The sequence below is a fragment of the Phaseolus vulgaris genome, chromosome 9 (genome assembly GCF_000499845.2).
Source record: "Phaseolus vulgaris cultivar G19833 chromosome 9, P. vulgaris v2.0, whole genome shotgun sequence".
Taxonomy (NCBI): Eukaryota; Viridiplantae; Streptophyta; class Magnoliopsida; order Fabales; family Fabaceae; genus Phaseolus; species Phaseolus vulgaris.
Window position 1 is genome coordinate 24,342,077 of NC_023751.2, and position 25,478 is coordinate 24,367,554.

Below are 25,478 nucleotides of genomic sequence, written 5' to 3' on the forward strand. Positions count from 1 at the left end.
AATCAATGAGAAAAGGTTTACGTAAAACTAAATATAATCTGTAAAACAAATAAAGTCAGTATTATCTAAGAAGACATGAATACAAGTAGAAATATATTAAGTTATACACTTTGAAAGAGTTGAGTCTAACTTTTTTAATATGATATGGATTTATTTTTAAAGTCTAATGTAACTTTCACAGTAACTCTTTTAAGAACTTATTTGCAATAAAATATTGACAAAGGAGATAAGTTTATCCTTCAATGAACATAATATAAAAAAGTAATACAATAATGATAAAAAAAATATATTTATATATATCACAATTTATTTGAAAACACTATATTCATGATATAAAGAAATTTGTATAAATTTTCCTTTGGCAAAAATGATTTATAGTACGATATTTTGATCACCTGTGCATTTCAAAGGAATCCAGTCATATATATATGTTCCAATTCTCAGTGAGACTTTTTATACGGAATTCAAAGTTACGACTTTAAGGGATTAAAGCATGTATTTGAATAAAGTGTTTTATTAATTTATTATTCTATTTTTATTTTGAAAATATAACAAGTTATAACTTTGGGTAAATTCCCTATCTAGCACCATTTACACTTTTATTTCCCTATCTAGCACCCTTTTGTTTTTATTTCCATATCTAACACTCTTTTTGTTTTTATTTCCCTATCTACACCCTTTTATTTTTTATTTCCTTATCTAACACCATTTCAAAAACAAATAAAAAAAATAATAAATTATTATTTTTTTGATGATTTTAATTTTGAATGCATTAAAAAATAAATATTTTTAATTTTTAAAATAGTTAGAAATATAATTAGTGAATAAAAAAATGAGTTTTTACAAAAAAAATAAAATAAAATTTAAAATGTTTAATTTAAAATTATTTTTTTTAAGAATGAAGAAAATAAAAAATTAAACCCTACAGCAACATAAAAGTTGAATCTATAAACATAAATTAGTATTTATTTTTATTATTATTGATGATTTAATCATGTTAATTTCAAGTAAAAAAATACAGGACATAATTATAAAAAAACCAAAGTCAATTAGTATTAATTAATAGTGGACACACAAATAATATTGAAGTGTATACCCGCAAAATCTTAAAAAAAAATTAATGCAAATGTTATACTTAATGCTTAAAAATAAGAAGAAAACAAAAAATAAGTCTAGAAAATAAAAACAGCAACAATAAAATAAAAACAAAAAACAGAAATAAGTAAAGAATGACAGAAAAAAAAAATAATAACTAAAAACATAAAAGATATAAAATAAAGGCAAAACAATTTAAGATAAAAATAAAATATATAAAAAAAATTCAAATAAGATAAATATAAGAGATATAAGACAATACTAAATAAGTATATGTTGATCATAAAAAGGAAAATAAATGAAAGATGATCACTCATTTAATATTTTCTTCAATGGTACATTAAATAGTTTGTGCGAAATGAAACATAATTAATGACGAGAAATGCACAATCCAATAATATTGGGACAGGTTCTTTATGTCTGTCCTGGTGTTTGACAATATGAACATTTTTTTGTTCGATCATGTTGTTTTCTTATGTTCATATGAGTCCTTATTCAATTTGTTTTTTTTTATAATTATGTCCTGTATCTTTTACTTGAAATTAACATGATTACATATCGATAATAATAAAAATAAATATTAATTTATGTTTATAGATTCAACTTTTATGTTGTTGTAGAGTTTAGTTTTTTATTTTCTTCATTCTTAAAAAAAATAATTTTTAAACTAAATTTTTAAATTTATTACTTTTTTATTTTTATTTTTTAAAAACTTATTTCTTTATTTATTAATTATACTTATAACTATTTTAAACATTAAAAATATTTTTTTAATGCATTCAAAATTAAAATTATCAAAAAACAAAATTTATTATTTTATTTATTTATTTTGAAATGGTACTAGATAGGAAAATAAAAAATAAAAGAGTGTTAGAAAAGGAAATAAAAACAAAAGAGTGTTAGATAGAAAAATAAAAACAAAAGAGTGTTAGATGGAGAAATAAAAATGTAAATGGTACTAGATAAGAAATTTACCCTATAACTTTACAACACATAATAATTTCTTTTAAAAAGTACAGTTATAATTTTTTTAGAAAAGGAATTAGCCACCTAAATTTATAATTAAAATTTTGTAATTATAATAGAGAACTAGAAACATATCTCATATTTGATCCTTCATAATTTTAGGGAGAAAGGAAAATTTATAGGAAAAAGTGAGTATGAAAGGGCTATAGGAAGAAGCCCCATAGGCATATCCAATCCAGTATTCCTTGTCCCTATGACATTCGAAGAGAAACAACATTGACATCAAATACATTTTTTTTTCTTCTTTTGATGAAAGGATATAAAGTTGAAATACACGTGAAAAGAACTCAATTCTTTACATATACTATCTTAACGGGCAAGCTTGGAATAGTGCATGTAGTTCGTAATCACAGCTCTATGCTTCACAATCCAATAGTTGAAAAATGTGTGCGTGACCACAATTTTGAAGCAAACTCCACTAAACTGATTGACTTTTTTTTCAGAACTTTTGCATAAAAAAATGTTGCATATGTTTTTTTGTTGTCTAATTAATTAGCTAGTAGTCGAAACCAAAGTTGTTTGTTAATCTTAAAATCTTTTAAAAGTCTATCTCGTGATTGTAATTTCTTCATATATTGAAACATATTATGAGACCAAATATGTTCTTTTGATCTATTTCTTCATTTTCTTTAAAGAAATATTTTGACTAATTTCTTGTTTGTCTGTTTCAAAATTTATTTGTGTGGAGTTTGGACCTTTAAAAAGCATTGAGTTATGTTTAAATGGGTGTACAGTGTGGATCAGCACAGGACCACCCTTTCTCCAAGTTTTAGAATAATATGAGCTCATAAAGCCATGAGAGAAAGAGCCCGCAAGATCAGTTTCCTTTTTTCTTCCTGTCATTTTTTTTACCTCATTAAAATCCAAACCTGTTTGTCTTGCATGTTTGGTGAAATGAAGGCTATCAAAACTACGTTTCACAGTCAATATAAATTTAAAATATAATATATTTTCTTTAACAATATGTTATTTCTAAAATATAAATTATACATTCAATTTATTGCTTGTCAATAAAATAAAATGATCCCTTTCTAGGACAAAAAAATAGTTTAGGTCATCTTCCTTATTTAATTTTATGAAATGTTTATTTGATTTTTCATTATGTTACATCATATTAATTATAAGGGTCTTATAAAACTTATCATATCATCATTGTATGTCAGGTAAGTATACTCTAATGAAAAACTTAGGCCTAAAGCTTATGACTCGTAGAAGAAATTGATATCCTTCATCATAGAAAAAAAAAAGAGTACGACTCCACTTACAATGTGTGAAATGTAAGAGCTTTGTGATATTGTAGTAATCAACAATTGAATAAAATAATGATGATCCCTTTTTGATAGTAATTAAGGAAATAATTTATAGTATTGGACAATATTAAAGATATGGATACAAGGTTTTTAGAAAGAAGATGATACCAATTGTGTCTTTTCTAATTCTTAGTTGTTTCTCTTTGCACATGGGTATCACCTTTATTTTGTTTTTTCTAATTCTAGTTTGTATTGATTACTCTCTGTTTTTCATTCTCTCTATTTAGTTAGACCTAGAATGGGTGTACTACTTGTATATATTCAGACCATCCACTTTGATTTCAAATGGAAAAATAGAAGAGATGTTTTTTTCCATATCCTTTGTCTTTCTTTTTCTCTTTTGTTCATCTCTGTTCTTTTTTATAATATGGTATCATATCTCTAATCAGAGCTCTCGCTGCTACATTTACTCATGGGTGATTTAAAGGAAAGGTTCTCAAAAGGAGACATGATTCATATTTTTAATCTTTAAGAGATGATTTATTCTTTCAAACAAGGTAAGTTGGTTGTTACAAATTATTTCACTCATCAAAACATTCTTTGGGATGAACTTGATCTTTTTCATCCCGCTACCTACTTGTTCATGTGCATCTAAATGCATTGCAATGCTATTGTGAATGTTTCTAAATATAAATCACAAAACCAAAATATTAAATTTCTAAGGGGGATAAATGATAACTATTTTACTATGAGAACTCAAATCCTATTAATGGACCCTTTGCCATCTTGGAATAGAGTTTGTTCTCTGTTACACAACAAGACAGGCAAAATTTTGGTGATCAATCCAAGGCAATTATTGCTACTAGCAAATGAGGTGATGAAAACAATGCTACAACCTATGGAAGATGTTTTGGTTATGTAGAGGATATATTTCTAAAATCTACAGTCATAAGGCATACCATTGATACATGTTATAGAAAACAATGCTTTCCACCTCATTTCAAGTTTAAAAATCAGAACCATGATCAAAGTCATGCTAATGCAATTTTTGAGAATACAAATTCTAATAATGATGTGTAGAATCATGAACACTACAAGAAAATCATCAAATAGAAACCAATTTTTAGATACCAAAATAACTAGTTGCAATAGTAATTGAATTAGAAACCATTTTAGAAACTAAAAAAAATTGGTTTCTAAATTAGTTTATGTTATTGTTAAATAGTTTCTAAATTGATATCTAATTAGCTACCAAGATTTTAACTACCAATTATTTAGATTCTAAATTTGGTGGCAAAAACCTTGGTTGCTAATTAGATACCAATTTAGAAACCATTTAACAATAACAGAAACTAATTTAGAAACCAAAAATTTATTTAGTACCAAAAATGGTCTCTAATTTAGTCACTATAGCAACTAATTATTTTTTGTTTCTAAAATTGGTTTCTATTTTATGATTTTCTTGTAGTTGAAGGTTCAAAGTCAGAAGTGCAGTCTGACCAAATTAGTTTTACTCATGAGCAGTATCAAACAACATTGTTAACTATTTCTATTTTACAACAATCCAATTCCAATGACAACTAGCAAGAAGTAAGAAAGGGATAATGGTAAACCAAAGGAAATATGCATTGGAGTTATTAACATATGCAGGTCTTTTAGCTTGCAAACCTGCACTCACTCTTATTGAAAATCATAAAAAAATTATCTTCTTTTGGGAGTGTTCCTTTCACATATATTCAAGTCTATAGAAGATTGATTGAAAGACTTATGTATCTCACTAATACTCGACCTGACATAACATTTTTTGTACAACAGCTTTCTTGGTTTCTTGCTAAGCCTACAATTGTTCACTATGCTACAACGATTAGAATTTTCAAATATATTAAAGGAGCTCCAAGTCTTGGTTTATTTTTCTCTTTCAACACTTCTGCTAATCTAAAAGCCTTTTTTATAGTGATTGGGGCATCTGCAGTGATTCAAGATAATCAAATGACTGATTTTAGTGTGTATCTTGAAAATTCTCTCACATCATGGAAATAAAAAAAGCAAGGAACAATATCAAATAGTTAATGTGAAGTTGAATATAGGGCAATGACCACGGTTACATGTGAAATTCAATGGCTAACTTATCTTCTTCAAGATTTCAAAGTTCCTTTTGAGCAATCATCTCTTTTATACTGTGACAATGACTCAGCAAAATACATTCCAGCAAATCCAGTGTTTCAAGAGCGTACGAAACACATAGAAATAGATTGTCACGTTGTTAGGAAAAAATTGAAGAAGGGTCTCATACATTTGCTTCCCATTTTCACCACATATCAACTAACTGACATTTATACCAAAATCTTAAGTTCTCAATCTTTCAAGAGTATTTGTTCAAAGTTGTGTCTCATCAATATTTGTTTTCCAACTTACAAGGGTATTAAATGATATGGATACAAGACTTGTAGAATGAAACTAATATTAATTGTGTCTTTTCTAATCCTGAGTTGTTTCTCTTTGTACATGTGTATAACCTTTATTTTGTCTCTTCTGATTCTAGTCTTTAATGACTGACTCTTTATTTTTTTTATTCCCTCTCTTTATTTAGACCTAGAAATTTAGACCATCTGCTTTAATTTCAAATAAAAAAATAGAAGAAATATTCATTCTCATATCATTTGTCTTCCTTTTTTTCTTTTGTTCATGTCTGTTTTTTTAATAATACACAAAACATAATAATGGAAAGGTTCAGAAAGAAAGGGTGAATGTCAAAACGGACAAATTCAATTACAAGTTGGTTCATCAAAATGTAGACTTTTTGAAGTAACAACAATTGACTTGCCCATTTTCCACTTGCCATGATATCCTAGAAGGGCAACACCTAGCAGATTAGTAGGATGGATGCATGAATGGATGGTCCCTCCTAATATTTCAAGAACATATTCTTTATTAATCTTCTAGTAAGTTTTGGTGTACCATAATATGCCAATTTGTTATTTTACGTGAGATTGTGATGGTGAGGCTATAAAAAGGGGTTTAGTGATTCATTGTTTGGCATGAAAATTGGAGAGTTGAGAAAGTTGAGAGGTAGGAAGAGAAGGGTGTTGTATGTAGATGAAGAGTCATGTCGGGTAGCCAAGGATGGTTTGCCTAGGTATTCCAATTCATAGGACTTTGTCTCTTTTGAAGATATATAGCCCTTTGATTGTTTGTTTTGGCGACATCTTTGGCTGGTTGACTGTCTCTTGTCTTACATGCTACACCTTTCACTCTTCAATCTTCTTCTCATATCGACTTTAGCACAACACTAGTCACACTATGAGCTTCCTTTTGCAAGCCATACACGGTAAGATATTAAATTAATGCACCTCTGCTACTTATTTATTTCGAATGTAGAGGTTCAAGAACATTGTAACAAATAATCTTAATCTCCTCCTTTTTTCCGTACTCCTAAAGATATGTTTAAGAAACAAAGTCATGTTCCATTAGATTGGTGTGGTGGCTACACAGGGATAATGTGGCTGCAAAGTGATAACTTGATGCATATGCTCTATTTTTTGTTGACATGGAGAAGGAATAGTTCAAGTGGGGACAAACAGATAATATGCCACGTGCTTTCATTTCATTTTATGTAACCAATTTGAGCCAATAAGTTTGCTACATATATAAACTAAGGATGCACCAAATTAATGCCTTTATTTACTTCAACATAATTTATGTTTCATTCACAACTTCAAAATGGTTTTAAGATCCATTTGTTTAAACATAAATAAATATTTTTTTTATGTATTTATAATATCATTTTGTCGTAATTGCATGCATTATTAAGACGGTTACATCAATAAGTTACTTAATTTATAAACTAGTTTGACCAATACCAAAATATTTGTTAAGATATTCAAAATAATTTATTTTGCAGTTACAACTTATAAGTTATTTTAGCTAAATTTAATTTTTTTCTCATTTTTTTATATTTTATTATGTTTTATTATTATCTTTAAATTGTTTACCTTCTATTACATATTTTTAATTTCATAGAAACAAATTATTACTATACTATTTTCAGTATTTTTTGGATATTTTATTTTATATTTTAAATTTAAAAATTAACATTATAAATTGAAGTGACCAATATTTCATGACATTATGATATATGAAAATTACGTTATGAAAATAAACTTAATTTAACAATAGATTAAATTGATAGATAAAAACAATTTAGTTCCTGAAAATAAGTAGAAATTAAATTTGATTAATAATCATAAGATCAACTAGTTTAGATCAAATGACTTGTTCAATTAAAAAATAAAAACAAATTTAATTTTTTTTAATATAACTTAATTATGTTTTTACAAATTAAAAATATAATTATATAAAAATAATTTTTTTATATAAAAAATAAAAAATTATCTATATAGTTATATTCTTTTATGTAATTTTATATTTATTAATTAATTTTATCAAATAATTTTAATTCAATGAATTAGTTTATATCAATTCGAACTAATAAGCTAGAAACTTGTGCTAGTTTTTATCAAACACAACGTTTTTTCCTTGTTTATTTTATTTTATTTCAAAACTTATTTGGTCGTTGAACTTGCATTTATTTTTATAATATACAAATATTTACGGCGGTTTGGTTTTGTAAAAAATATATGATGGTAGCAGATATGCATAAATAATTAAGTTTTGAAGTTTTATGTGAAGTTACTTATAAAGTATTAAGGGCTGACATAAATACTTATTAACAAACTTTTGTGGCAGATGATTGTTGTTTCTTAAAGTATCAGCTTAGCTGAGATGTCAAGTTGCATAGTGATGTCTAACACAAAAATTTTATAAAAAAAAAAACAAATTTTGGTGGAAGGTGGGTTATAGAGTTTATTGTACATGTTTTAAGATATTATTGGTAGTTTTAGTAATAAAAGCTTTTGTTCATTCTATATTTTAATTGTTTTGAATTTTGTTTTGTTTTGTTTTCTTTTAATTGTTTCAAATAAACGCTTTCTACAAAAGTATATATGCTTGCTCATTATATACGAAGTTTCATTTGATAGAATTCATTTGCTTATCAACCAGGTCAATTTTGGTTTCTAATTATCTGCAAACCAAGGATTAATTAAAAGTTTTACTCACTAAACATGTTATTCAATATGATTAAAAGCTGTTGGCTTACGAAAACTGGAATTAACTTTTCATTCTAATCTTCAAATGAAATTACAAATAAAAGGTTCCATTATTGTTAAGCCAATTTCTTTCTAATCTATCTAATATATCTCGATTGTTATGCATATTCGTAGGATTTTGTTGAATCCTTTTAATATTGAGTTGAGATTAAATTATGTATTATGATTAATATTTGCTTTAAGTAATTTTTTGTACGGTTTAATTTATAATAATATACTTTTATCTTAATAATTTTTTATAATAATCGGTCAGTACCATATATTGGAAGATTATTGGATCATTCGAACCAGACAAATAGCTTGACCTAATTCATAATCCATGTCATTTCATATATGTTGGCATCACATATTATGAGAAGCACGAACACACTTTGATGGTGATTTTGCAAATCATGCTCGAATATTCCTTTTGATTCCCAGTTTTAGTTTCTTAAAGAACAAATTTTTCGTTTTTTGTTCTTCTAATTTTAAAATGAATCACTTTTAATTTTTAAGCATCACCTAATTATTTTCTTTTATGAAACAGTATCTGATATATTTGAAAAGAAAATAGTTTATTGGTATATACATTATGACATATTCTTCATTATCCATTATTACTTTTCTTCAGTATATCATGTCAAAACTGCGACAATAGCCATGGAAACGGAATAAAAAAAATATGTTCTTAAAACCATACGTGCTAAGTGTTTCTCTTTTAAGCTCTTGTGGGAGGTGGCAAATTAAGTCAACTGCAGGTATTATAAGAGTTTACATTTTGATGAAACCACCAACTTGCAAGTGAATATGTTCGTTTTGACATTCGTATTCTTTCAATCTCATCAGTTCTTTATACCTTTTTCTGGTTTTTCTTGTAATATATTTTTTCAAGCATTTCCTTCGTATTCACAAGGGATATACAAAAGGGTCTCGAATTATTTTTTAAAACAAAATATTATATGAACTATTGAGTTATAATTAAAAAAAAAAAGATAAAACACGATTTAGCCAAAAATAATATATCTGCTTAATGGGCAAAGGAGTACACAAACACTAAATTAGATTAAATAAAATATTTATGTCAAACAAGTCTAAATTAATATGAAATAATAAAAATTCAAAAAATTAAACACAAAAATATATTAGAGATACAATAAAAGGATAAATGAGAGTAAAACAAAAATATTATTTATTAATAAATTAAATCATTATTGTGAATTAATTATGTTATTGTTATTATGATTAGTCTTAATGTCTCGTCAGCAATGCTCGTGATAATACTTATTGTGTGATTATAATAATGATGATAACTAAAAAAAATTCATTAATTTTAGAGATAAAATAATTAATTATTAAATAAAAAATTAATAATTTTTAACTCAAAATTAATTTTAATTGTTTTTAATATTTTTTTTAAAAGTGATCAATTCAGATACAACTAGCTATTCATTATCAACTTTATTGGTTTAGAAGCTCAAACCCTCTATTTGTAAACACAAAGAAGATTTTAGCAAAACTCCTTTGCTACCAACAACATTTATTCTTTTCTGTGATAGAGTGTCATAATTATTTTAAACATTTATTCTTGCTAAAGGGAGAGGTTACTGGGAATAACCTTAGAGTAAACCCTCGCATATATATTGCATAACTTTGAGAAATGATATTAGTAGTGAAATTAATGAGCAATACCACCTTTTTAATTTTATTTTAAATTTATGTCAACTTCAATTTTAATAATTTGATTGAAGTTCATTTAAAATAAGATTCTTATAATTTGAAATTTATATTTCTTTTATTTTGTAGAATTTAATAGAAGAAGGAGCAATAACTCTAGTGTTTTGACAATGATCTTTGGATGTTTGATAATGGATTATGCTTTCATTGAGTACTATAATTAACATGTAAGATCTAAAAAATAGCTTTAAAGTAAAAGTGATATATTTTAAATGACACTTGAATATTTTATTATTAAATATATATATATATATATATATATATATATAAATAGAAAAATTAGTTATTCAGATTTCATTTTAAAATAATCACCATTTCTCTAGATGTTTCCTTATTCCTTTCTATGTCTTCTCTTCAAAATTCTAACATCCTCATAAGTTTGACGATTAGAGTCTGTCATTGGACTTCTGACAATGACTTCTACAAATTTGTCGGATCAAAATCTTAGACAAAGTAAGTTCATTTTTTGTCCTTTTTCTTTGAGTTAATTTTGAAACTATTAAGTTGAGCTTCAATATAGATGTTACATGTGAGGTTTCTAGCTTTAGGATTAGTCCTTGTTGACTCAGAGTTCTACTGATATCGTTAGATTTTTTTTATCAAGACTGTGTGATGCAAGTTAAGTTGTCCTTGGGACTTGTAAGAGTTGGAATTCTTAAATTTTTTGTGCTACTCGAACTTCTCATTTTCTTTGTAGTTGTGTTTGGGTCTCTTTTTGTATTTGGTCTCGGTATTCACTTGTTATCGACCTCAGTCATGAAAGGACCGAGTACCTACGAAAATAATCTGATGTTCATGTTAGTGTTCTACTATTGGAGGCTTTTCACGTTATTAAGTTGCAGTTTCTAGAAATAAGAAAATCTAACCTCTTGCCTTACCCCTCTATTTATATTATTTTCATGGGTCTTTACATGTACAAATTTCTCGTAGATGCCTCAAACTCTTGCTAATTACGATGTTGAGAAAATTTAAGATTACTTATCCTCATGACAAAATGGTGTTGACACTACTGTAAAAGTACTTTTGGACAATGAATTTTAAAGCTCTTAGGCGAATGTTTGAGTCGTAGTTTATGTGCACATCATCTATAATTTTGAATTATAAACGATAACCAAACAATCATAGTCTATTACACAACTATAGGCGACATATATTAACAAAACTATCACCTATATCGTATGTGAAATAAAAACAAGAAATGTCGCCTATATCACTTTTTGGTTCTTCTACTATTTGTTGCATGGACCCATCATAACTACGATTATAGCCAAAATCGTAGTCTATGAGCCACAACTTTGAGCAAGATCATTATCAAATGTATGAATCCATTATAGCTTAAAAGAGAACACATGAAGTGTCTCTTTAGTCACCCGAGAGAATGAACTTTCACCTTGTATTTGTCGAAAGACGTAACCCCTCCCTAGAGTGCAAAATGAACTGAACTAAGAGAGAAAACCTAAATGTTGTACTCATAAAAAGACGCAAACACTCTCAATTAGTCAAACATAATTACTAGACAATCATTCAAACATTCAACCTTCTTTATGTTATTCACAAATGGCTAAAGAGCAAAGAATACTCGGCCAACTAGACTTGAGAAAAGAATACTCATTGTCAATATTAGCAAGGAGTGCCTGCGATCCAAAATAATATTAAGCCCGCCAAGAGTGGCTAGTTATAAAGAATACTTAGGGTCTATAAGGAGTGACTTGAGTAAAGAATACTTAGTATGAGCCAAGAGTGACTTGAGTTACTCAAGGGGTTAGCCAAGAATGACTACAAGTCCAAAGAATACTCAAAATATACTTCACAACATTAATTTACTTAGTTGAACTTGACTAGTTGATCAAAAATTGGATGTAGTTTGTTACGACAAATAAACTAGTATAAATTATTGTGTATAGTTTCTCTCTCCCTTATCTCTTTTATGTTGCATGTTATCATCATTTGTACTAACCCAAGAAAGAGAGCTAATGTAAGTACATATTAAATGTTACAAAAGAAATAAATTAATTATTTTGCATTTGTATTTGTTGGTCAGATGCTAAAACTATGATCTAGTCACTTGTTAAAGTAAACACGAATATATGTTAGTTAAGTGATTTAGTTGAATTGTAAATTTATCTATGATGTGGTTTTTTAGACGGAAAAAGATAAGAATAAAATAAGTATTTAAACATGTTTGTCTGATCATATTTGCTATAAATTTTTCTTTAAGAAAAATGTTTTATGATTTATCAAACAAAACCTGTTAAAAAACGTTTATAAAAATGTATCTCATTAAGTTTTTTTTTTAATAAACCTTCTTAGGTCAAATATAGATCAAGTTTTGTTTGTAAGATAATAGAAAAGTTAGACAAAGTGCGTCTGTCATAATTTATCAGATAAAATAATTTTTAGTCCGATTATCTTTCCAAACCAACCAAATGGCCTCCTTAACATAATTGCTAAAATGATATTTGTGATTTTTTTAAGTAGTAATTAAATTACAATTCAGTCTTCCCTTATGATTTTTCTTGTTTTTCACATGTTGTATGCACAAAACTATAGCAGGATGACCTTTTAAGAAAGCTATAACTGATTATCTGCTACAACATAATCGATATTGCTATTTCATGGTGGTTTAATTTAGTGAAAGTGTTATCGTGCATTGAAGAAAGTTGACTTATTATATTTCAAATCATAATTGATTATTCGTCGAATAAGTTTGAAGAAATATTTTCAGAATAGTGAAGTTATATTAGGGAGGGTCTGACCTCGGAGCGGGATATGAGATTTAGGAAAATTTGCATCGAAACTGACTTTTAGCCAGTCTTCTTTCTTGTGGCATTTAGTTACGGGTTCCATCAATTTCCGTAAGAAGAATGCAATGCTATTACTTTTTCAGTTCCATCTTAGGGTCTAGACAAGCAAATTCTTGTGGGGATTCCCGACAAACCAGGTACGAAAGGACATGTCATCCTTTAGTATACATTTATGACGTCCTGAAGAGTTAAACTATTTCATCTTGATTATGTTTTTTGGTAGTTTTTTCCATATATCCCAAAAAAAACTACTGTTTATAATCATATGAGAGCTTTAAATCCTGAAATGGTAAGAAACTCGAAAGGTTACCGTGTTTGTTTGAACAATCTCCTGTCTGTGATTTGTGTAACAGTCAGACCTTTTTACCTCTTACCATAGTTGTTATTATTATTAACTTGATTATTATAATTATAATTACTATTTTATAATTATAATAATAATAATAATAATTTCATTGCAATTAGCTACGTACCTTAAGAAGCAACCATAATTTGTGTGCTGGGAAGCCTCTCCAGCTGGTGAATTGAATGCCATAATTAGTTTCTGACTTTTATCCCACTAGGAACACCATAGTAGGCACTACAACATAACTTTCCATCGACCTAGTACATGCTTACCATTCATAATCATTTTAGTAAACCAGTTATTGACCTTTGCTCTCTATAGGCCTTACAATCCCCTCTTCGTTATCTTTCAATCAGTTATTTATCTGCCAATAACTGCAAGAGAGCAAATGCAATGCTTTGGTCTGCCACAGTAATTTGCCGTTACCAGAAAAGGTGGGCTGGCATTATTAGTGCATAAAGGGAAGTCACGTTATTCCTTTAGTAAGAAGCATGAAACTGTCAAATCAGCTTGAATTTCATACCTCAATTGTCAAATTTATCCACAAAATGTACTCAAACTTCAGGAACATCAAGAAATATACTTCATTTCACCCAACCAAAATAATATCCATCAACACCCAAATCGCCACTCTAGTGGTCAACTCCAACAGTTGCAACACTATTTCTGCTCTGCCTAAAAACATTATTCACTTACCTACACTAGAAGTACAATCTCTGCTTACGAAAGAAAAAAAAATGCAATGCAATCTATAATCTATAATCCAACCAAATTGAAAACCCATTAATCCAACCAAACAGTATGTCTCAAAATTCAAAAGATTTACTATCAGAATAACAGAACATCTGCACAATACAAAAAAGACCAAGAGAGGCAGAGATTACCAACATAATAAAACAGCAATTCCTTTTTATTAAAAACAAAACCTTTCCGAATCCCTTGTATTTTCCCCTCATCATGATTAGTCTTTCTGCCTTGTAAAAGACAAATCTAAAACAAAAAACAGTTCTAGTGGATCGAACAAAATTAGCAGCTATATAAACAAAAGGACATTTTTGTTTCAAAATAACAACCTAACCATTGAAAAAAAAAGCCTAACAAGTTATGTGAGAGCATACTCTACAACTCAGTTCATTCAGACATGCATCTTAATTCGCAATGGCAGAGAATTGAGTATCAAAAACCCCAACTCAGGAAAACCCCTTCCCGAGCTTCTGAATCGCACAAAATATTTTCCTCCTCGACCCAACAGCACTAATCCCCATATCCTTAAGATCCTCTAAGGTTAACAAGGGCAAAACCTCATCATCAACTTCATGAATTTCAAACACGGGAGCGTAACGACCTAACCCTAACCCATTGAGCCAAATTCTAACTCCATCATCTCCTCCGTTATTCCTATTATCATGGTAATGCTGCACCTCTCTTTCTTCATCCACGCCCAAATTCTCGATAATAGGGCTCTGTTCCCTCAAGGGGCTTTCGGAATGTTCCGCCTCGAAATCCCGGTGGTGGTACGCGTCGTCGACGATCACGACGTCGTCTTCGCCGTCGATTCTGGGAGTCCAATTCGATCTAATTCGCTTCGCGCCGCGCTTCTTCGAGTCCTTCACTTTCCAGCTCCCAATCACCATGCTGTCCACGTTGCCATCGCTCTCTAGGGTTTCGCTGAATTCCGCGGCGGGGGTAAGGTTCGTGAGGGGACGAGTCTTGGAGGGTTTTCCGGCACCGGAAAAGGAGTTGCGGGGGTGATCGTAGGCGACACGCCATGACTTTGCGGTGGTCCGGCGGGAATGGGAATCGTAGGGCTGGTCCCCGATATCTCCCAATCGGACGCTCGGCCGCCGCTGGCGCTTCGATCCGAAGGGCTCCGAGGAGTTTGCCGCCGTTAGTGGTCCTCCGCCGTTGAGATGCGCCTCCGGCGGCGGAACCTCTGCCATTTTGGTTGCGACTCCGGTGAAGGGTTTTTGTTGTTAGGGTGTGTTTGGTTGAGAATAATTTTGAAGACGGATTTGATTTGATTTAATTGAAATGTGGATGTGTTGTGGGAAAGAGAGAATAAGGAGGAGACTTCAGCGGAGTAAGGGAAGCGATGGGACTCCAAAAGGGGATAGTTTTTGTTTTTGTTGAAAGGAAAGGAAGGGATAATAATAATTAAGAAAAATATTTATTTTATAACTCCTTATAATAATATAATAATAATTTAAATTAAAAATATAAAAGGAATATAATTGAACTATTAATTTATTGAGCTGTTTTACATCCCTTATCATATATAATAATAACTAAATTAAAAATATAAAATGAATATAATTGAACTATTAATATATTGAGTTGTTTTACATCCTTATCATAATATAATAATAATTTAAATTAAAAAAATAAAATAAATATGATTTAAATATTAATTTATTGAGTTGTTAAGTAGGTGTATTTATTGTTGTAAATGTTAAAGTATCATTACTATAATAATTCTAATAACTATATGTTTACCCTTGACAGCATCGAATACACATAGGGTTATTATTATTATTATTATTTTAAATGAGTGGGTCCAATTTTTATGTATATTGATTTTGAGGATTTTGAACATTGATTTGAAACTCACTCTTACTCTTCCTTCTTTTCTTCTTTCACATACATATTCATTTTTCTTCGATTATCTTTGTTCCATTGGTGATCATCATTTTCTTGGTATTTAGGAATGTTGTTGAAGGTGAGTGGTTTGTTCTAGCGTTGCCAATGTTGTGGTGTTGTTGTGTGTTGGTGGTGGTGGTGGTTGCTTTGGTCTGGAGATTGGTGGTGACGATCTTCGATAGGTTTTGGCACCGAAGTCCTACAAACTGTTTATTTAGTTGGAAGGAAGGTACCATTTTCGTGGGTTTAGGATAACCATTTTATTTACTTGCATGGGTGATTGTGTGTGGTTATGGTTTCACTTGATTGTGTGTGGTTTAATTGGGGTGATTTCATTTGACTATGTTTTACTGGAGTTAGGTTGGATTTTGTTGTCCGATGGTGGTTTTTATGAATCAGATACGTAATAAAAGCACTACCCATTATTTGTTATATTTTACACATACTCTTTTCTATCAGTTACTTGCACTTCCTTTATTGGTTTGATTTCTCATAAATGTGTTAAGTTTTTTTTTTTTAGTTTAATATTGTTTTGTTGATTTTGAGGGTGGAAACCTTCGTTGATGGATTTGCATTTTTTGTGTGGAGCAACCATGAAGAAGAGTATAGAGATTGCATGTGCCTATAGTTATTCCACCACAATTGAATATGTTTACTTGTACAAGTACTTAGGGGCAAGGATTGTCAATGTGAGTGCATCTTTTTAGGCTCACATGGGAGCAGGTATCCAATTAATGAGTTCCCTTATCATCAAAAGTAATGAAGGTGTGGTCTTGTCTTATGCCTTCTACAAGGTAAAAAATGGTAAATGATGACCTTCTTCTCCATGCTTATGTATTTTGTTGTTTATCTTTGCATGATGATGAAAGGGGCTTGCAAAAATGTGGAGGAAGTGAAACAATGAACCGAGAATTTGAATGTGAAGTGGAAGTATTCTAGTGAAAGGTTATGCCAATTCAGTAGAAAAGGTTCTAGAGGAGCCTAAGAGGAAGACTATCTTAAGGGCAGAGATCAGGCAAGTGTTTTGGCTACGATTTGGCAGAATAACACTAATCAATTCCAAGGTAATTTTACAAGAGGCTAGCACACTTATTTAAAGTGTTAGGGTCAGCCCAAAAGAGAGCCAAAATTCAAATTTAAATTATAACCTTAGATCTATAAGAGCCAATGAGAGTGTGCCAAGTAGAGCTCATACTTTTCGTGTGCCTTGATCATCTCAAGTGAAAGTTTGACAAGTGTCATCCTCCCATTTGAGAGGATCCTCTCAAATGAAAGGTTGACAAGTGTCACATCTTTATTAGTGAAAATCCTTTCCATTGAGGAAGTGATGCAATTCTTCTTTAGTGTTAAGTGTAGATTGATGGAAGGCAGCAGAAGAATAGTAGATTTGTGGAGGGAGCACCAAATGGTCATGAAAGTTCTTTGTTTGGGTATGAATTTTACAAGGTGCAAGGGCCAAGGAAGAGGTTAAGCCAACTTCCTTGAGTTTCTAAGAATGCAAGAAGCATCATAGAGAGAGACTTGGATAGAATGTGTTGAGAATTTTAGAAACACAATTTCATATATCAATCAAGTCTGAAAATTACAAGAGACAATATAAGAGACTCTAAAAACTGACTAATGAGTTTTAAAAAACTGTCCACTAGCATACCATGTGGCAATCCTATGTATAAAAAACTCTCCATTCCTAGCTTGTCACGTGGCAATCCTATTTACAGTGAGCTCTTCATTCATAGCTTGTCATGTGACAATCCTATTTATAAGAAACTCCCCATTCATAGCTTGCCATGTGTCTTTGAGTAAATTTGAGAGTCATGGAAGGAGATGCATTCTTACGGATTGAAGAGTCATCATGCAAAGCAAAGAGGCGCCCAAGGTAGTCTTGCTTGGAGAGAAGAATATTCCTATTCTAAGGTTGTCTCATAAATACAAAGTCAAAAAATACTCATTCTATTATTTAAATTTTATACATAACCTAAGGCAAATATTATTTCTAGATTCTTCCAAGTTGAAACTCTACTCTTAGTTGAGAATAATGGCGACTTTAGCAAGGATGGTCTTCCATCAAAAAGTGCCATGTGGCTAGTCACATGCTCCATGCCTAGTCACACTCTCCATGATTTCTCCGATGTGTAGCATATGTTAATTTCGTCCTCCTTTTGTGTGCATCTTCTCTTGGACATCCAGGGTTTGAATTGGGCTTAAAGAAGCCCAAATGTAACCCTGTATGGTTTATGACATCATATTCTAACCCTATTCTACCCTTGGCCCAAATACAAGGTCCAAAATCCTATTTTCTACTTGGCCCAAAATACAAGGCCCAATTATTCTATTCTACTAGGCCCAATACATGGCCCATGAAATACTAAACTACTTTATACAATTAAAGAAACTAAAACTTTGACCTAAAATGATATTGATTTGTCTCCTTTGAAATCAGCTAAGACTAAGTCTTCTTGTGTTCCTTTAACCAATGCTCTAGTTGATGTTGGGATGGCTTGGAGGTCTTCTTAGATATGTTTTATTCATTTCTTCATCCTAGAGTTTTCCTCTTTAGTGAACCTACAAAAGATAAACAAAAGTCCAATTAGGCCTATATGTGCAAGTAAATGCGTAGACAAACTCTAGGTCTTCATTCTCCTTATTCTATAGTTTTTTGTGGTTGGACGATTTCCATCAGTGAGTGTCTCAGACATTGATCGCTTCTATTGAGAACAAATATGAAAGGGTAACCCTTCCTTGTTAGGGTAAAATAAAGCCATTAGAAAATATGTTACAAGTTGAATCGGATTAAAGAGAGTAGAAAGTATATGTGTCATCTGGTAAGGACAAAGATGGTTTGACTAGTTCTCTTGATGTGTTTGTGATTTCAATTCCCAACTACTTTTGTTTACAAGTTTAGTGTAGAAATGAGCCTTTATGATTGAATTTGGGAGGAATATTTAGTAGACCATAAAATGGGACAAATAAAGTCATTAATTGGGACTAATTATACTAAAAACATATACATGAGACCAAACTTCGTATGTTTTTCTAAGGTTACTAATTGATTGGAACTTGAAGGTTTTAATTAGTAGGTTGCAATAGGTTATTGAATATTTAGGACTTCCATCTTAAGGTTTGCGTGTCTAAAGTAACATTTGGTAGGAGAAGTGATGAAAATTCATCCATCCTCGAAACATTTGGTAGGAGAGGTTTGTATTGTTATGTGAAGAACTCATGTTATTGACTTATGTCCAGCTATTGATGGTGATCTTGGGAAAATGTTTTACTAGGGCCCCACGGTGGGCGCCAAATGTTCCTACTGGAAATGAACTCAAAAATATAACTCGACGAGGATAGGATGTTCCTCAATGAATTAGCTTTTGATTGGTCTCCGATAAGAGGGGGAAGTCCACTTGAAAAAGACTCTCTAATGCTTAAGTCAGTAGGAGCACAAAGATGATAAGTTCTTAACAATGTGAAAGTTAAGAATGTAGAATAAGATAGATTGTACTTTCAAAAGAATAGATATTTATAGATGTCTTGACGACTTTTGGATTAACCATATGAAACTTTTGGATTGGTGGTGTGATTGTTATTTATTGTTTCATAAATAACCGTTCATCATTGTTAAGTCATTTCGTTTATAATTATCATTAATGAAAAATAAAGACTCGGTTATGAAGTAGGAGCTCCTTGAACTTCCCAACCTTTAGTTGGGTAGGTACATCTTCTAACTTATGGAAATTCCACAGAACGCCACACTTAAAATAAATTATTTCACGGACCAATAGATCAAAAGGTAAAAATAAGTATGTGCAATGATTTCTACATTAATAAACATGATACAGAAGCAGATTTGGCAGAACTATATGTTGGGTCTATTAGTGTCTAAGTTCAAGAGGGGAGGGGTGAATTAAGCTTATAAAATTTTCGCAAGAACACACAATTTTCAGTATATCAAAGGCAAAAGAACAGATTGTTTTTACATGAAACAGATTGATTCTTCAAAGCAGACTAATACAATTTGAATTTGTTCAAATTAAAATTGTAATCAACAGAGGGTTATAACAGAATCAGATTTGTTGGATTTTATGAGTATGAAGAATACAGCTATGCAAAGCAATCAATCACATTCATTCAACACAAGGTTTTAATGAGAATGAATCTTTCTCAAGTTTTAATGAATAGACTATTTGTTCATAGATCAGTTAAAACATCATATACAACTGCCTTGTTTATGATTAGAGAGCTTTAACAAATCAGGAAGAACAGTTTTTATTTAAACCCAGAATTAACAGATTCGATTTCAAAAGAACAGATTTAGTTCTTGACATAATTAAGCAAAACCAGAAATGAGTGCAGGGATGAGAAGAAAAGGCACACAAGTTTTTATACTGGTTCACTCATACAGAGCTACATCCAGTTTCACCTTACCGCAAGGTGGAATTCACTAAAAACAGTACCAATCACTTACAAACACAACAGTTCTTGAACACTACAAGAACAATACAACCAATGCTGAAAAACCCTATTTCAGCACACCTTGCACTCCAAGAAACCCTATCAAGGAGTGACTAACACTTACACCTTTACAAACCAGAAAAAAGGAAAGATTACACCTGAAAAGAAGATGCAAGAACTCAAAACCAGTAGTTCAATTTGCTGCAGAACTGCACCAGCACCTTCACCAAGATCAAAGGTTTCCTAGAACAAGCACACTTGAAAATCCCTTTGGAAAACCTTTCAAAAAACCTTTCAATCCTTCTTCTCACATAGAAATTGTTTGATCTCTGTCAAAAACGTAATTGCTCAGCATCCTTTCATGTGAGAGAGGCTTTTCTTTATATAGAAAACAATTTCTAACTTCTTTTCAAAAAACAATTGAAAAGCTGTTATGAAAACAACAGATTCAGTTTTGAACTTAACAGATTTATTTTGTGAAAACTGCCAACTCAGCTAACTGAAATAACTGTCTGAGTTGTACCTTTGGTGCCCTAACTAACTTTCCAAAATCCTTTCAGCAGACCAAAGAATAAACCTGTTCTTTTACAGGAAAACAGATTTATTTTTTGTGCAGTATCCTGATTTTTTAAGAAAACTCTAAAAAGCTTTTGGAAAAACTTTTAACCACTTCATGTGCTTATTCTAGGCTTTGTTAGGCATCTAGAGTAGATCATGTAGCAAAAGGCAACCTTACACATACACAAGCCTACATACAAGATCATCTAAACCTATTACAAACTTCAAAACAAACTAGCTATTTTCTACATCAAACACAAACTAACACAAGGTAGAGAAGAGGCTTCATCCATCTTCAACACTGTAGACTCCACCTAGCTCCTAGACTCGCTCCATATCCCTTACATTTGTATACTTACTAGTGTTACTAACCCGTGCATCGCACGAGAAAGAAATACATATATAATTATTAGGTACAATTATTGATGAAGTATTATTATTATTATATTAATAATATTTTATACTATATTTTTGACTTTTTTTTATGGTATTTTTTGGGGTTTTTTTTATTAAATTTTCTTACTTTTATCATTTATGTCGATTCTTTTCATCTCTTTATCGGTTTGTTTCTTCTATTGTTTTTCATATTGTTGTTTTTGTGTTTGTTGCAACATAAAAATGATTTATTTTTTTATTTTCTTATAAAAAATTGATTGCTTTTGATGTTTCTATTGATATAAAAAAATAACTTAAGATTTAAACTATATTATAAAAGTAAAATAAAAAATTAATGTTGTAAGTGAAATCTGAAAAATAAATAAAAGTGAAATCATAAAACAGTTATTTTATGTATATGACATTTTATGGTCAGAACAAATACCACAAAGAAAACCATAATGTGGGACATATCCCTGTTGTCATTTTGTAATATAAATTGAATGTGACAATATGATTTAACTTCAAATTACAATTCAAGGGTAACATATAACAACATTGCTTTTCAAATATTGTCAAAAACTTCAGTATAAACAACATTTTTTTGTCTTGTTTGTTACATTCCCATCTTCATCGAGAATAAGAATTCTCAATCCTTTCTTCGTTCTGACTCTAGAGACAGCTACATACAACTGTCCATGTGTGAAAACTAGACGTGGAAGATATATACCAACTTTTGCCAATGATTGACCTTGGCTCTTATTAATTGTCATTGCAAAACATAAAGCTACTGGAAATTGTCTTCTTTGGAATTTAAAGGGCATACCTGCATTTGAAGGGATCAAATTCATTCTTGAAATCAATATTTTCTCACCAATGTTTGTTCCTGTTAGAACTGTTGCACGAACTACATTTTTACTCAAAGCAATAACTTGCAACCTTGTTCCATTACAAAGACCATTGGCTTGATCAATATTTCTCAAAAGCATAATAGGCACGCCAATTTTCAACTTAAGGCGATGATTTGGTATCCCTGGACATTTTATCTCATTTAAGAATTCAGACGTGAACCATTCCCCTTGAATCTCCTGATCTTCATCTGATTGGCAAGGTGTATCCAAGCTAAGATAAGTTATTTCTTGAGCACTTAATAGAGATAAAATAAAATCATTCACTTGCTCTACTGATTCAGTTGTGGGACAACTGAAGAAATATTCTCCTTTAATTAGATTCACATGATCAATTTGCCTCAATTCAAGCTAGTTATACATCCATTTAACTAACATATACTGAGAAAAAAACTGAAATTTTATAGAGTTAAAATAAAATAGATGGATGAAATTAATCCTCAAATCACGAAGTTACTTTTCGAGGTTAAGTTACACTTAAATCTAAAACTGACCTAAAACTGACCTAGATTTAATATTTTCACTAAATATTTAATACTCTTCTTTAAGGTTTGGGGGAAAGATTCATAGACATATATGTTAGATTGATATGTTTACTTTTTTCTTCTTCTTCTTTGTTATAAATCTTTTTCCCACTCTAACTAATGTTTTATACATGTAGAGAATTTAATTGGAATATGCTAATGATATAAAAAGGTTTTTATACTGCTATTAAATTATTTATTAGGATATAGAACTAAAAATCTAATCCAATAAAAGTACTTTCTAACGAATTAATGTGATAAAAATTGGAATAAAATTATATATCAAACCTAACTTGTATATAAATGTATAAAAGTACAGAAAACACCCTTAATTACACTATTGCTATTTATATATATAATTGGAATAAACAAGTACACACAATAAGAAGCATTAATCTCCTTACATGATGATATGAAAGAGCTTCACCTTAATTGGAAAGCTGTCTTTATTTAAATAAAACATGAAAAGTAGTAATTCCATTAATTTCAGTGACGAATATATAAATTTCAACCTAAGCAAATGCAAAGATTTCCCTGAGAGCCTGTTGTGCAGGATGCACTCATAAACTTAGCGTGCAGAATTTTCTTGCATTGAGCAATGCATTCAGGAAGTGTGCAGGGATTGAGTGGAACAGCAAATGCACACTCCACAGGTTTTGGCTCCAAAACCAACATCATCAGCACTATGATCACAAAGATCATACCCAACTTGGCAAAATTTGTGGTTGTTCTTGCCATGGAAAATGGTTTGCTTCCCTTTCAGAATTTTGAAAACTTTCTCTCCTAAAACTGGTTTTGGTCACTTGATATATGCATGCTGCAATTGGTTCACCCATATATATAGACCTGAAAATGAACAACACTATTGGGTGTTTTAAGGATTCCCAATTTGCATTAACTTTTAGAAGAAAAAAATTGAAAAAATTGAAAAAGTGAAAAATTTTGTTTTAAAAGATGTTGTGCCCATTGGATGCACCTTTTCTATTTTTTAAATAAAGATATGTTTAATGTACTTTTCTTATATTATACAAATTTGCTCCAAAAGATTGTTTTATTGAGAGTTAATCTGCTGCTAGACGAAAACTAAAAATAGCATTAAATTTGTGTTTTTTTTAATAAAATATGTATTTAGAATCACAAAATTTGATTAATAATATGGCTTACAAATGAAATTTTCAATCGAAAAAATATATAAAATATTTTGTGAATTTTTTCATTCTTAAAATGCCTATGAATTTAGATGTGCATATATAAAAATCAATTCAATTTATGAAAGTCCAACCCCTTATACATATTTATAATAGATTACACAATTATCAAGCCATTAAACATTAAAATACATTTGTTTTCTTTACACTTTGAGTATTCATGCTCGCAAGTAGTGATGGAACCAAACTATTATATGATAAAAGTCTAATTATAAAAATTAAAGTTGTCTAATAAATATATAAATATAAAATTTTGCACACTCTTTATATGATATCTGTTTTAAAATGTTTAAAAGTATATTTATACAAAATAAATAAAAAATTATAAAAAAAACTCAAGATTACAAATATTAACATATTCACATGTCACCAAAATTCTTAAGGATTAATTTATAATGAAAAATAATTTGCACGGAAGCCAGTGTTTTAAGAAAATATCTGTTAGATTGTAGTCTAAAGAGTAATTAAATCATGATATATTATGCTACATAAAAATTGCTTTATTCAATAATAGCACTCAATAGCCATTGAAAAAAAAATGTTTTCAGTGTTGAAAGTAATAAGAAAAAAAAAAATTCGAGAAATTGTTCATCAAAACAATTTATAGTGAAAGTTTGGCATATAATTAATGACCTACAATATCTACTTCCTTGTAAGATTTATGCTATTCATTTTTATTCCATGCCTTTAATATCTTAGTCCACTAAAAATCTATTTATCACGTAAAAAAAAATTTTCAATAGTTTTTTTATTATAAGTACTTTTCTTACTATAAGTACTCAAGAGAGGTTTAAAGTTTAAAATAAGAATGAAAATCAATTTCGTGTAAAAGTACATAAACGAAAAAAACATATAAAACATATGTAATTCATAAAAAAAAAAATAGATTGTGATCCTAATAGTAAGATATTTCAATCCTAATAAAAATAGATTGTGCTATATAAAAACATTTCATAATATATATATATAAGTGAAGACAAACTTCACTGAGTCAATTTTTGTAAGGTTAAGTTATAATGTCAACTTCCTAATATAGTATCAGAATTATTTAAACTTTATCATAACAAAAGTTGATTCGACTTATATATCACACACAAAATTCATCTCTTTCGACTTAATTTCATTGTGACATACGGGCACATTAATTTAATTAAAAATAAAAATGGATCTAATTATAATTTGAGTATGTATATATAAATTTTGAAAAACTGAATATTTGACTTATTGTTCAATTAAAATTTTGTTACTAATTATTTTAGTCATTCTAAATATGTGCAAATAAGAGAAACTGTTTACTAATTAATTTATTTTAATGTGTTCTAAAATAGCAGGTGTTGGATGGAGTGAAGGAGTTTAAAATAAAATTAGTGTTAATCAATTAGAAGATACGACATTTAACTAATTTGAAAGCACCAATGTG

The 25,478-nt window shown here is 29.7% G+C and overlaps 1 protein-coding gene across 1 annotated transcript; it reads right to left on the reverse strand.

Moving 5' to 3' along the window:
* Positions 1 to 14,291: 14,291 nt before the first annotated feature.
* On the reverse strand, positions 14,292 to 15,527 carry LOC137821896 (uncharacterized). The gene has a single exon (XM_068626689.1). It carries the CDS (start codon positions 15,340 to 15,342, stop codon positions 14,593 to 14,595), a length of 750 nt encoding a protein of 249 aa, XP_068482790.1. The 5' UTR covers positions 15,343 to 15,527; the 3' UTR covers positions 14,292 to 14,592.
* Positions 15,528 to 25,478: the final 9,951 nt, after the last annotated feature.

What these genes read in the sequence shown, in the direction of transcription:
- LOC137821896 (XM_068626689.1), bottom strand. Translation starts at nt 15,342, where the DNA reads ATGGCAGAGGTTCCGCCGCCGGAGGCGCATCTCAACGGCGGAGGACCA.